The 12,993-nt window shown below is 46.2% G+C and overlaps 1 protein-coding gene across 3 annotated transcripts in view; it reads right to left on the minus strand.

Moving 5' to 3' along the window:
* ARHGAP6 (Rho GTPase activating protein 6) overlaps positions 1-8,623 on the minus strand; it is a 487,298-nt gene extending 478,675 nt beyond the window's left edge. For 2 of the 3 annotated variants that reach the window (XM_044391897.3, XM_044391896.3), the window contains exon 1: positions 7,126-8,620. In XM_044391897.3, the coding sequence (XP_044247832.1) occupies positions 7,126-7,704 (579 nt within the window). In that variant the 5' untranslated portion in view covers positions 7,705-8,620. Of the gene's footprint in view, positions 1-7,125 lie in introns of all 3 variants that reach the window. The other variant, XM_057310014.1, reaches the window with a different exon arrangement.
* Between the last annotated feature and the right edge of the window lie 4,370 nt (positions 8,624-12,993).

Genomic DNA, 12,993 nt, shown 5'->3' on the forward strand with positions numbered 1-12,993 from the left:
CTGATAAATATTTGATGACTGCCTAGCTGAATGGCCAGTTTGGCTTTCTTGGACCAGAGTTCCTGGGGAAGGGGAGTAGGTAGGCTAAGATTTTATTGTAAAAGCCTTGCAATAACTCGCTAAGCAGTTTGGATTTCATTCTGTACATATTGAGTCCCAGCAAAGGTTTTTGCTCAGAAAGTTAACATGATTACAAAGCATCTTTGGAGTAAAAGGCCCATAAGCCAGATGGGAAGAGGGAGAAATTGAAGGCAGGGTGGCCAAGCAGGAGGCCACAGCCAATGAGGACCCAAACCAGGTGGCAGCAATGAGAAGGAACAGCTGGAGAAAGATGTAGGAACGGGGATACGTTCCACTTCAAATCCTTTTTAGAATGGAGCGAATGAGACGTAAACACAGCAGGACCCAGTAACTTATTTGAGAAGACAGGAGAAAGCAGAGGGGAGCACCGGAGATGCCCACAATCTGGTAAAGTAAGCAGGTGGAAGAATGGTGACACCAACCAAAACAAGGAATGCAGAAAGGGAAGCGTGCTCATAGGAAAGGGAGCTGACCTGCTCTGCTTCGGACATGCAGAACACAAGGAATCCAGCTGACACTGTGAGCAGACGTCCAGGAGGAAATCAGAGACGTCAGGAACTCAAACACAACAGTTAAACGTGTCCCCAAGAGGGATGATGGCTCAAGTCGCAAGAGTGAATGAGATCATCACAGGAGAATGATTTGAAGGAAAAACACAGGACCATGCGGATGGGTGGACAAAGATGAACGAGGACAGAGACAGAAGAGCAAAAAGAGACAGTGGAGATGGAGTGGCGGCAGCTGTGACTCGGGGTGGTGGGGAAAGGGGGAGCAGGAGCGACGGCGGGACAGTGCAGCACTTTTGCTCAGAAGTCCAGCCAAAGGAGGTCTAAGAACAGTCTTGGAATTGTTGGGACCTTCGAGAGAACTGTTTCTGTAACTAATGGGGATAGAAAAAAGATTGCCAAGGTATAAGGTGCTTGTGGCCGCAGACTTTTTCCAGAAGTTTGGCAGTTTATACTGACAGTCCAGAGAATTTCCAGGTAGTTCTGCCCTTAGCTTGTCTGAATTTGAGCTTAATCCTACCAGTCCCTCTCTTTAACTGTAAGATAAGGAGGCTACAGCTAGATGCCACGAGGTCCTTCGTGAGTCTAAAACTTGCTCCTTCCAACCTGCAAATCCCCAAATTCTGGTGAAAGCTCAATCTCCAGGCATCTGAGAAGTTATTCTCTATTTAAATTTAAGTTTAAAATTACTTTAGGGATGAATTCTAGCAGAGGGATACTCCAAGAGACAGCAAATGAAAACTGAGTAACTATTCTCCTAATTTATAAGTTCTTATAGCATTACGCTGATTTTAAATCTGTATGCAGATTTCCTTGTAAAATACCCTTTGTCAATTTCATATGTGAAGCTGTCTTACTCTAATTACTTCCTCTTTGGTGACACCGGTGAGCCTCTATTTTTAACAACAGTGTTCATCTGTGCCCTCATTTTAAATTTTAATTCCAGTTTCCACCATTATATATTTACCACTCAATTTTTCCCTACACGTGTATTTAGACACCCCACATTTTTTTCCTATCCTCGGTATCTTTTGGAAAGGAATTTCTTTTTCCAATTCAGAGCTCTGGTTGACATACACCAGAAAAGAAGAAGAAAATGACAAAGAGTGAAGCCAGAAGCATGACAGAAAATAGTAGTACAAAGCAAAACCTAGAATTCAGTTTCTTGTATAAAGCAGCACATTACACAGAGTTCCTTAACTTCAGTGCTATTCAAATTTCGAGCAGGATTATTCTTTGTCGCAGTGGTGTGTCCTATACGTTGCAGGGTGATTAACAGCATCCCTGGCCTCGACCCACCAGATGTCAGTAGCGACCCCCATCCCAGCTCTGGCAACCAAAAATGCTGCCAGGTATTGCCAAATGTGCTTAGGGTGCAAACTCACCCACAGATGAGAACCACTATTCTATAGAGACAAACCTAGTAGTAGTTCAATAATGCCAGAAAACAATTTGCTAAAATGGAAAAGAAATACAGAAGTATTATGTTTATATGCCAACTCCCAACTGTTTGTAGGATGCTTGGCCTGGTTTCCCCATGTCTGCCTCCTCTGAATATCTGTACCCCCTGCTTGTTTCACTCTGCTAATGCATGGTCCCCCACCCCCGCCCAAGACACCAGAGTGATCTAAAACACATATCTGATCATGTTACACCCTCTTGCTAAAAAAACCCACCGATTTCTCCCATTCTCTACCACAGGGTTTCTCAACCTGGGCACACTTGACATTGAAGGCCAGAGAATTCTTTGCTGTGGAGCTGCCCTGTATATCGCAGAATGTTTAGCAGCATCCCTGGCTTCTCCCCCACTAGATGAAAAGAAGCACCCCCTCCTGTAGTAAACAGACTAATGTCCCACCGAAGATGTCCACACCCTCATCTCTGGAACCTGTGAATATGTTAGGTTAGGTGGCAAAGGGGAATTAAGGTTGCAGATGGAATTAAAGGTTGCTAATCAACTGACCTTAAAATACTGAGATTACCCTGGATTATCCAGGTGAGCCCACTGTAATCACAAGGGTCCTTAAGAGAGAGAGAAAGGACTATGGAAGACAATCAAAAGAAGAGATGCAACAAGGTTGGTTCTGAATATGGAAGAAGGGGGCCACTGAAAAAGCAAAGGAAACAGATCCTGCCTTCAGAACACAGTCCTGCCAACACCTTGCCTTTAGCCCTGTGAGACCCATTTAAGACTTCTGACCTCCAGAACTATAAGGTAACAAATTTATGTTGCTCTAAGCCACCAAGTTTGTTATGGCAGCAAAAGGAAACTAATATATCACCACCCCCAGCTGTGACAACCAAAACTGTCTTCAGACATTGCTAAATGTCCCCTGGGGACAAAGTCACCTCCAGGTTGAGAACCACTACCCCACAAAATGTCCAGTCCAAACTCCTGAGATGCGCATAGTGGGGCTCTTCATACTGAATGCTACCCAAACTTTTGAATACTATTATCCAATACACAGCAAGACACAGCCTATGCTCCAGGCATACCGAATTTCCAACTTCAAAAGCACTTTACACCCTTTCACCCCCCTGCAGATTTAATGACAAGCGGTGCCTTGGAGCATAGGCCATGTGCTTTGGCCCTCCTGCCATTGCATCCATGCCCATAGTTAGTTATTATCCTCCAAATATGTACGTGATTTCTGGTCTCATGAGGTTACTATATAGACAGCCACGTGGTTGCTACATACAAAAAGCCACAGATGTCCTCACTTCCTCCTCCAAACCAATGTTGCCCTCGAGCCCCTCTAAGTCCTCTTCGCTGGACACTCTGGCATCACCAACTCCTCTGTGCCTTTGCATGTCCACTCTTTTCTCTTGCACCAAGGAATCACCTCCCTCCTTCTTCTAAATGGCAGGCACCTTTGAAGATCAAGTTCAAGTGTTCTCTGCACAGTGAAGCCTTCCAAAATTCTCTAAAGCACAATGAATCATCACCCTCCCCCCGCCAACACACACAGCCCAGTCCCTCACTGTGCCGATCCTCCTGCACTGTACCTACTGGTCAACTCATCTGTCCTCCTTATTAGACTGTGAGCTCTTTAAGGGCCAACACCATATTTTAGCCTCTCTGCATTTCCAGTACCTAGAGAAATCTTGTGCTCAAGAAGTACTTATGGCAGGAATGAAGAAAAGAAGTCATGGATAGAGAAAGATCATTTTAATTATGGGTTATCAAAGCTGGCAAGGTCCAAGTTAGCTATGAGCATAATCCTAGCTCTGATCCATAAGAATTAGGAGAATGCCAGGGTTGGAAGGAGACCTGACTCCTTTGAGATCAGAATCAGGGACAGAGCTGAGCTTCTAAAAACACAAGTTGAGAAGCATGTACCAACTGTGTCACCATGCATTTATCCCTTTGTCTTCTCTCTTTTTCTACTCAACAGATATTCTACCCACCATGTCCATTAATCCATTTTTGTTAAAACAATCCTAAAACACATAGTAAGGAAATATTAATAAAGTTGTAGCTGACTTTGGTTAATACCTCCTGGTTTTAGGCCATAAAATGGCCATTTGGGAGTTTTGAGTGAGCACAAGGCATAGAGCTGCAGGTATTTATGAGAGTCTTGGGAGCAGGAGCCATTTATGAACAATTTAGTTCAAAACCAGAGAAGCTGCTCAAAGAACTAAGCAGAAATAAATGTGATCCATCACTGGCTAAACCTGAATGAAGGTGAATTCTCAGGTTTGGCTATGGATTCAGTGGAAGAGAAACAGAATTGTTTTGTTTTGTTTTTTTTCTTTACGATTCCATTTATCTATCTGACAGAGAGAGAGGCAGCCAGCGAGAGAAGGAACACAAGCAGGGGGAGTGGGAGAGGAAGAAGCAGGCTCCCAGCGGAGGAGCCCGATGCGGGACTCGATCCCAGGACCCCGGGATCACGCCCTGGGCCGAAGGCAGACGCCCAACAACTAAGCCACCCAGGCGCCCCGAGAAACAGAATTGTTTAGCAAACCATAAGAGACATGCATGACTCAAGAGAGATCCACATGGTTTTAGAAGTGGACAAAGGCCCCAGGGAAACTTTCTGCCAGCTGAAAGCACTGATGTGGGCACCCGCTAGATAGCCAGCATGAGGTGCTACATTCAATTCACTGGTGCAGCGGTTCTCAGCTGGGGCAACTGTGTCCCCCAGAGAACATTCGGCAGTGTCTGTAGACATTTGTCACTGTCACGCTGTTGGGGAGGAGGGCTACTGGCATCTAGTGGGTAGAGGCCCAGGACACTACTAAACATACTCCAAGGCACAAAGAATCATCTGGCCACAACTGTCAATAGTGCAGAGGCTGAGAAACCCCGAGCCAGAGCAACCAGGAAGAGCATAAGAACCCAAGCCCTCCTCCAGACCCACTTTAAGTAACCTTGCAAGGTGTCCATTTGCTGGACTTCTGACCTTGTTGATAAAGAATCTCTTTTAGGAGAGAGGATCCAGCTTGTTCATAAACGAGAAGGACAAGCAGTGCTCAACTGGACGAATTTCCTTGGTTTCTGAGAAGGTTCCAGGGCCTTAAACCTTTGAAAGGTAATCTAGGCCATTAAATTTCAGACTCAGGGGTTACAATAGGATATGTGGGCCTCTACTAAACAAAACCAGCCTTGGACCTTCATTCCATCCAGTCATTCCATGTCTGCCTCAAGACTGAAGAAATTGCGCACGCGCACACACACACACACACACACACACAAGCACGTGCGCATGAACGTTTGATGAGAAAATGTTATTCTTTTGCTAAATGGCTATGTGCTAAGTTTTAACCAGTGCAAAGAGGTGAAAATCATGGTAGACGAGCTTGCCGACTGCCCCAATACTGCATAGAACAGTTAAATGCCACCGGTATTGCTGTAGTTCGAATACCATTGATTAGAGATTTTAATGGATAAGAAGATAATTTCTAACCAGCCATGATCATCTACAGTAGAATACCTTTTGGTCGTAACAGCAACAGCATCTGGATACTATATTCCGAGTATGTACAGTTGTTAAGAAAAGCAGAGACATTCTTAATGATGCAATTGGGTTTAAACGTGAACATCAGTGGCTGTCTAATCCAAGAACTTGGCTTGCTTTTGCATTTCTCTCTCCTCTCAACTCATACAGAATATTCTGATAATGTGTGCTTCTGATACATAGCAGGAATTCAGCCCCTTTAAAGACCAAGAGAAACTGAACATCTAGATTTTTTATCCTCTTCCTAATGCTGAGGTCTCTGGTTTGGAGAGAATCTCTTGTTCTCTGACCTGACTTTCCTTCCTACTGCCTGTCTTCCTCTAGAAAAAGGCAGAACAGTCAGCAATGTTTGTTAGTTTTTGTAATCCATACTCCCCATACAACAGCAAGTTACTTTGGCATAATAACTAATATTTTATTAATATATGATATTAATATTTCTGATAAATACTGTTGATTTTTCTAAAGCAGTCTATTAAAAGCCAAAATTTCAGTTATCTCATGGTAACAGAGCGAGGTATGATCTTGGATGCTATTTTCAAACTGCTTTTCTTGGTTGTGTTTCCTTTATTTAGTCCAAATCTCCAGCAATTACATGGTATTTCATTTCATTTCTGTAATTCTAACTGTACTTTAAAATGTTTAATTACAACTGATGGAATCTCCCTTCCCTTATGGAAACAGATCCAAGGCAAATCTATAGAATTTGTGAACTGAAAGAGATTGGAAGTCGTTCATTTCTAAAACAACTACTATTTATTCTCTAAAAGCATGCTGCCTTCCAAGTACCCATTGACCACAGTTTCCCAAGAGCTCTATTCTCCATTCTTCTTAACCAGACAGCAAACATTTTAAAGGTACCAAATAGCTCCCTCTGAATTCCCTATTTCTTAAAGATTCCTCATTCACATATATTTTATTAACTACTAGTTGCCCTTAGTGGAATTTGGGCATATTTCCATGATCTCTCATAGCCTGAAGCAGAGATTCTTTTTCTCCTAGATTAAACTAGTACTCAGTACCATAGACTTCTGAAAGTAGACCTTTAGGGAGAAGCAAAGATCAAAACTAGAGAATTCTAGTAGTTACTCCCCACACCACCCAAACACACAAAACTCCACACACACACAATCAACAACACCCTCCAGAATAATGTTTCTGAATTCTCTGTAGAACAACCAGATGGCAGACATATTTCAAAACACATTACATCCAATCCTTACATGAGCATAGGAATTAGATCATTTGAGTTCTGAAAAACATCCACATTGGATGAAGGGATAAGATGACCCTTTGAAATAGCCCGCAGCACAAACAGGAAAGCAGAACATCATCTCTCCCTGCAGTTCCCACCACTGCTCCAAAGTGGAGCCAAGAAGCCCTAACAAGACACACATGGGTGGCCACTAGGGACGTCCCATTTCCAGGCACCATTTAACCGGGCAAAGAGGGACAGCCACACCATGGAAACCTCTCAATGGGTCCCTGGCGTTGTAAATTTTACATGATGGAATTAAACAACTGCCCAGGTGTCCAGCCTTGGGTCATGAGAATGCGCAGCACCAGAACCTACCTACCTCGGACTTCCACACAACGTAGGGGTGGCTGTGGCTGTTGGGGGGGGACTGGAACTTCCTCTGCTGGAGCCACCTCCTGGGAGAAGTGAAGATGCCATTAGGGCCACCCCCGGAGGAGCAGAGGATGGCGCTGCGGCCACTGCCAGGCCCAGCCAGGACTGAAGGCAGGTCCCAGGCCATGCTCTTCTTGAGGCCGCCGCGACCCAGGGGGACCTCATAGTCAAAGTGGAAGCTGCCAGAGGGCGACTTCTCCTGCGGGGTGCTGGGCGTGGAGAAGGATGAGCAGAGGGGTCTAGGGGGCGGGAGTCGGTTGGCCCGGGGGTGTGGGCCCCGAGGGGAGGACGCCGAGCGGGGACTGAAACCCTCGGCTGGAGACAGTGGGGAGCAGAGGCGGCCCCCGGTGGCCCCCCGCGAGCTGCCCTCCATGCCCGCCTCGCCCCCACAGCCGCCGATCAGGGCCGGGTCCAAGCTGCGGGTCTGGCGCAGCTTCCTCTTGGAGAAGCCCTTGGCCGAGGCCGCGCCACCCGAGGCCGGCGAGGAGCAGGAGAAGACACTGTGGAGTAGGCTCTGGGCGGACATCTCGGCGGGACTGTGCCTAAGGGCCACCCTCTTCCCGCTCTCGGGGACGCTGGCGATTTGGAACCGGGAAAGGAAGGGGGCTCAGGCTAGGCTGCCAGGCGGGGCTGGCCCGAGGCTGGCCGAGGGCGGTGGAGGGCAGTGCCCGGCTCACGCGCCACCAGCGCGCTCCAAGTGCCCCAGCGGGTGCAGAAGCATAAGATCCATCACCAGCCTTCTAGGAAAAGAGGTCGGGTGGCCTCCTGTGGCCGCCAGAACCTTGTCCCAGAGCCACAGCCGCGAAAGAGGTGAGGAAGAGAAGGAGGAAGGTCAGGCGCTCTCTGGGTTCCCAGCTCCAGCCCGCCAGCGCCACTCCCCCTTCCCAGCCAAGGCAGGAGACGCCGAGCTCCCGCTCGCTGGCTCTGGACTGCCTCGAAGTCTTCAGCAAGCTCCTCCTCGCGCCCTGAGGACAGTCCCGAGGGCTGGGGAGGAGGCCTCCCGGGCGTGCGCTCAGGGCGCGTCCTTCGCACTCCCTGGGCTGCGAGAGCGACTTCCTCCGGCTCTGAAGTTGGGCGCCCGAGCTGCGCCTGGGCTGTACCGTCGTGGCGTCCCGGCCCCTGAAGCAGCGCGTCTGGCCTCCCCTTGGCTGTTGCGCCCACTCCTCCGACTGGCTAGGTGCGAGGGTGTCTCCAAGCTCCAGGTTCCCTCGGGGTGCTAGCCTTGCTACGAAGTGGGGACACGAACCGCGCTTGCCTAGGGCCTCCCAAGGGCTGAGTGGCTATGATGGGAGAGAATTCCTGGCTGCGCTCAGGGAGCTAAGGAGAAAGCCCCAGGGGCGAGTGCCCAAACCCCGCCGGATAAGGGCTCTGGATATTCGCAGCCCAGCCGTGGGCCCAGAGCTGGAGCGGAGCTGTCCCCGCACGCTCACGCTGGAGGCAGAGGGAAGGGGGTGGGCGGGACGGATAGGGCGGGAGGGAAGCCAGGTCTGGAGCTGGGGCGGAGCCAAGAGCAGGAGAAAGCAGAACGTGGAGTTTTCCAGGCGCCAAACCTGGGAGCCGCGCAGAGAGAGCGCAGCTCGCCCCTGATACCGGGTCTCCAGGGGAGAAAGCTAGTAAGGACGGAAGTTCGGACCTTCTCCCTGTCTCCCCTCCCCCAGATCAAGGGGGCGCCAGCTCCACTCACGTTTCTGGAAAGGAAAGGAAGTGTCAGATTGCACCCCACCCACTGGTGTCAGATGGGCAGCCCAGGACGGTTGCTCTAAAGTTGGAGTTAAATCTCCTGTCTTCCTTTTTCAACCCCCTGCTTTTTTTTTCTTTTCTTTTCTTTTTATTCTAAGGACAGAGATTCAGTTCAAAAGCAGTGGCCGCAAATGAAGGGACTGGAGATGGGGACCTACTATGGAGGTGGGGGTAGTCCTGGCCCAGTAAGGGTCGTGTGTGAATGTATTCGAAGAGGAGTGGTGAGTGAGGCTGGGCAGGAGGCAGGCGCCCAAAGCGGCGTCAGCCCAGAGGCTGCGGAGATTGGCGCTCACAAGTGATAGGTCTCCAGGTTCCGCTCTGGGATGCCTCTGGGCGAAGCGCGCAGCGGCCACATTCCTGAGAAGCTGGAGAACACTGGCGATGTCAATGTTCCCCACTTGGAAACGAGTCTGGAAGCACCTTTTCCCGCTACTGTCCGACCGGAATCTAAAAAGCTCAAAGCCTCGCCCGCCTCTTGGCAGGCTTTGTGATGTAACATTTAAGTTTTGCAACGCAACTTACAACCTTCTCCATAGGGGAGCAGAAAGAATGTTGGAAATGCCTGTGTACTTATTTAACTATGTTCGTGTGTCCTCTTTTACCACTTCAGGGTAAAGAGAATTATCTATGAATGTAAAGGTGACTTTCCTCTACCATATCTTTTATTAAAGAAAGAAAAACTTAACAGTGAACTTACAACTGCAAGTGTTTGGCACAAACGTTCACCTTACTGTGGGTATATAAGAATTATCCAACTTTGATTTTGGAAGACTTCTTTTATTCCCTATAAAATTTCCAGGGGAGGGGGGTGGGGGAATGGGATAGGCTGGTGATGGGTAGTAAGGAGGGCACGTATTGCATGGTGCACTGGGTGTTATACGCAAGTAATGAATCATGGAACTTTACATCAAAAACTAGGGATGTACTGTATGGTGACTAACATAATAAAAAAAAAATTTCCAGGGGAAAATTCTGTCTTTTTCAAAAGTGTGTTCGATGTTCCTACTTATCCAACTATCTAGGAGAAGGCACCTCCTAAAACCTAGCAGAAGAATCCAACACCTCCACAAAGGGCTTCATTCGACCCCCAGGATCTCTGCTGCACAGGTTTTTGTAAATGTGGTGGGACAGACTACATCCATGGAGTTCCTTCTGGTAACTTCATGACCTATCTGCTGCCTGAAGACACACTGAGTAACAAATTTCCCAGGACACTCACCGCTGTCCATCTCTTCACACCCTGAGACTTAAGTATTTTCATTGTTTGACGATTAGGTATGTTTGGAGAAGCACAGCATTTAAAGTCGCTTACTTCCCTGCCTGACTACACACGCCAAATTACGTGTGGGGGATTGTTGGTGTTTTCTCTCTTCCCTCCTCAAACAAGTCACATTTGAAGTAAACGAGGGCAGGTCTTGCCTGCCCTTTCCTTTCTCAACAATACCCTGTAATTTGTCACTAGTAATGAAAACACTTAATGTCTCTACCATTCAGATACCATTGCATGGAATTGGTTATGCCTCATTGGATTTTGGCATTTGGAGTAGATGGTTAACAAAGTTACACTTCATAAGATCTCTTATAACTCAAGGTGGTTGAGCAAATGTAATATATGGTTCATATACATTCTATTTCTCTAAACCCATATGATGACCATGGGGTTGAAAATGCAACCCTGTCAGGATAATGTAAGGCTTGTAAGAATGCCCTCCAGATACGAAGTCAAACATTCCTGCTTATGGATGTTGGAGAGCCAATGAGCAGAAGGACTCTTCTATTGGCACTTGGGGCTTGGAGCAGACACATGCAGTTAATTCATCATCTTGTTTCCAATGGGTCTTAACCCTCTATAAGCCTGAAGCTTGTCTCACAGTTGGGAACAATGAATAAATTGTTTTAAATATTCATAAAATTAACTTTGCGCTCCTTTTTCAAAACCCAGTGTAAGTATGTGAGCTTTTAAAACATCGGGGGATGGGGCGCCTGGGTGGCACAGCGGTTAAGCGTCTGCCTTCAGCTCAGGGCGTGATCCCAGCGTTCTGGGATCGAGCCCCACATCAGGCTCCTCCGCTATGAGCCTGCTTCTTCCTCTCCCACTCCCCCTGCTTGTGTTCCCTCTCTCGCTGGCTGTCTCTATCTCTGTCAAATAAATAAATAAAATCTTTAAAATAAATAAATAAATAAATAAATAAATAAATAAATAAATAAATAAAACACCGGGGGAAATGTAGTGGTACTTCTGGAAAGAAAGCGTTCATAAGAAAATTATTTGCATTTTTAATGATATTTTTTGAAATATTTTTATTTCCAACCTGACTGCTATTAGGTTTATTTTACAGTCATTGTGGTTTGTGGCATATTTATTCATTCCTAGTTAAAGCCTCCAATTTTACTCTTGTTTGTTATATAATCCCTTTGCTTATATAGACCCAGCTCACACTGGCCTTTCTGATTGACTCTCATCTTGATTAAGGAAGATCTGGGTTTCATTTACCAATTTCAGAAATGGCTGGTCTTGTTACACTGATCGCCAGAATCTTTCTTACAATTCATCAGCCTGCTTCATAAGCAATATAACTGGTAGTCTAGAAATAAATGGCTTTAAATGTGTATATATATATATATATATATACATACATACATATAAAAACAGATCTGCAGGACTTTGCTCCTTTATGAGGGCATTTGCTACTGAAAAGTAGTGTCCACATTTGTTTATTTTTTTCCCTCAGAACCAAAGTTAATCAAAGCCTTAGGATCCTGTTATTAAAGATCTGTTCACTCTTCATGCCCCCATTATAATTATCCTAGAAATTCAATATAAAAAAATATATCCCATCTGGTCATGGCACAAGAATATTCCAATGAAAGTTCTAGAGCCCAAGGTCTGACATCAAGGTGTCCTCTTATCAAGGATCCTAGAATACTCATCAGTTTTCTTTGTATTCCCTTGAGATGCTGTTCTAAAAACACATACATCTTACTACCAAAGGATATATTCTGTTAAACCTAAATTTCCCTTTTCTTAACTTTATCCCTTGAAAGTTTTCTTATCTCCAGCCAAAACTCCTCTTTCCCCTTGGTGTTTAGACCCTCAAGCTATTTGCAGATTTTTATCATGCCCCTTGGGTCTGACTTTGTGGTTTGGCTACACTATAAAGTTCATATTTTGCTTTAAAACCATCATTGTAGATGATCTCCTCTGGACTCCCTCCAGTTGCTTGTTTCTTTTCAGTTCTTGATGTCTAATGTTCTAGGTTGGGGCATCCTATTTTGCCCTTGTTTGTTATATAACCCCATTGCTTATATCATCCCAAATCACATTCAACTTCCTGACTGATTGCCATATAATATTTCAGATTTCTATCTGATTGGCTCCCAATGCTTAGTCAGCATCACTGATTTTTGCTTCATTCTGCCTGTGTCTCTCAAACTGATTGTGATCCCTCTGGTATCATTTCTACATTTTTAGTGGTATCTAGGGTAAACAGTTCACAGCACTTCACTCCCCCATAGAGGAAGTCCAGAGTTCTGCCTCTAAGTTCCTGAAACATGAAAAGGGGGCCAGGTTTTTACTCTACGTGATGTGGAATATATGAGAACCTTACAGGACTTAAGAATGCTAATTACATTAAATAACCAGACTGCTCCATGCTCAAACTGCTTCTTGATTGTAAGCTAGGAATTTTTTGTAGCTGAACTAAGACTGTTTCTTCTGATTCCTATTCTAGGATCTCCCTGAATGAATAGAATTACCCAGGCACTTAAACTACAATTGATGGATGTCAGTGGAGATAAATCTAGAGTCACAGGATAATTCCATATGGGTAAGATTAGCAAAAACTCACTGTCTTAAACATCAACCCAGCATTGAGGAACAGTGATCATTTTCCAAACATGAAAATATTGTCGGGGCGCCTGCGTGGCTCAGTTGGGTTAAGCGTCTGCCTTCAGCTCAGGTCATGACCTAAGGGTCCTGGGATTGAGTCCCCACTTTAGGCTCCCTGCTCAGTGGGAAGGCTGCTTCTCCCTCTGCCCCTTCCCCTCCCCCTCCTCATTCTCTCTGTCTCTCTCT

This window comes from Ursus arctos, chromosome X, assembly GCF_023065955.2.
Source record: "Ursus arctos isolate Adak ecotype North America chromosome X, UrsArc2.0, whole genome shotgun sequence".
Lineage (NCBI taxonomy): Eukaryota > Metazoa > Chordata > Mammalia > Carnivora > Ursidae > Ursus > Ursus arctos.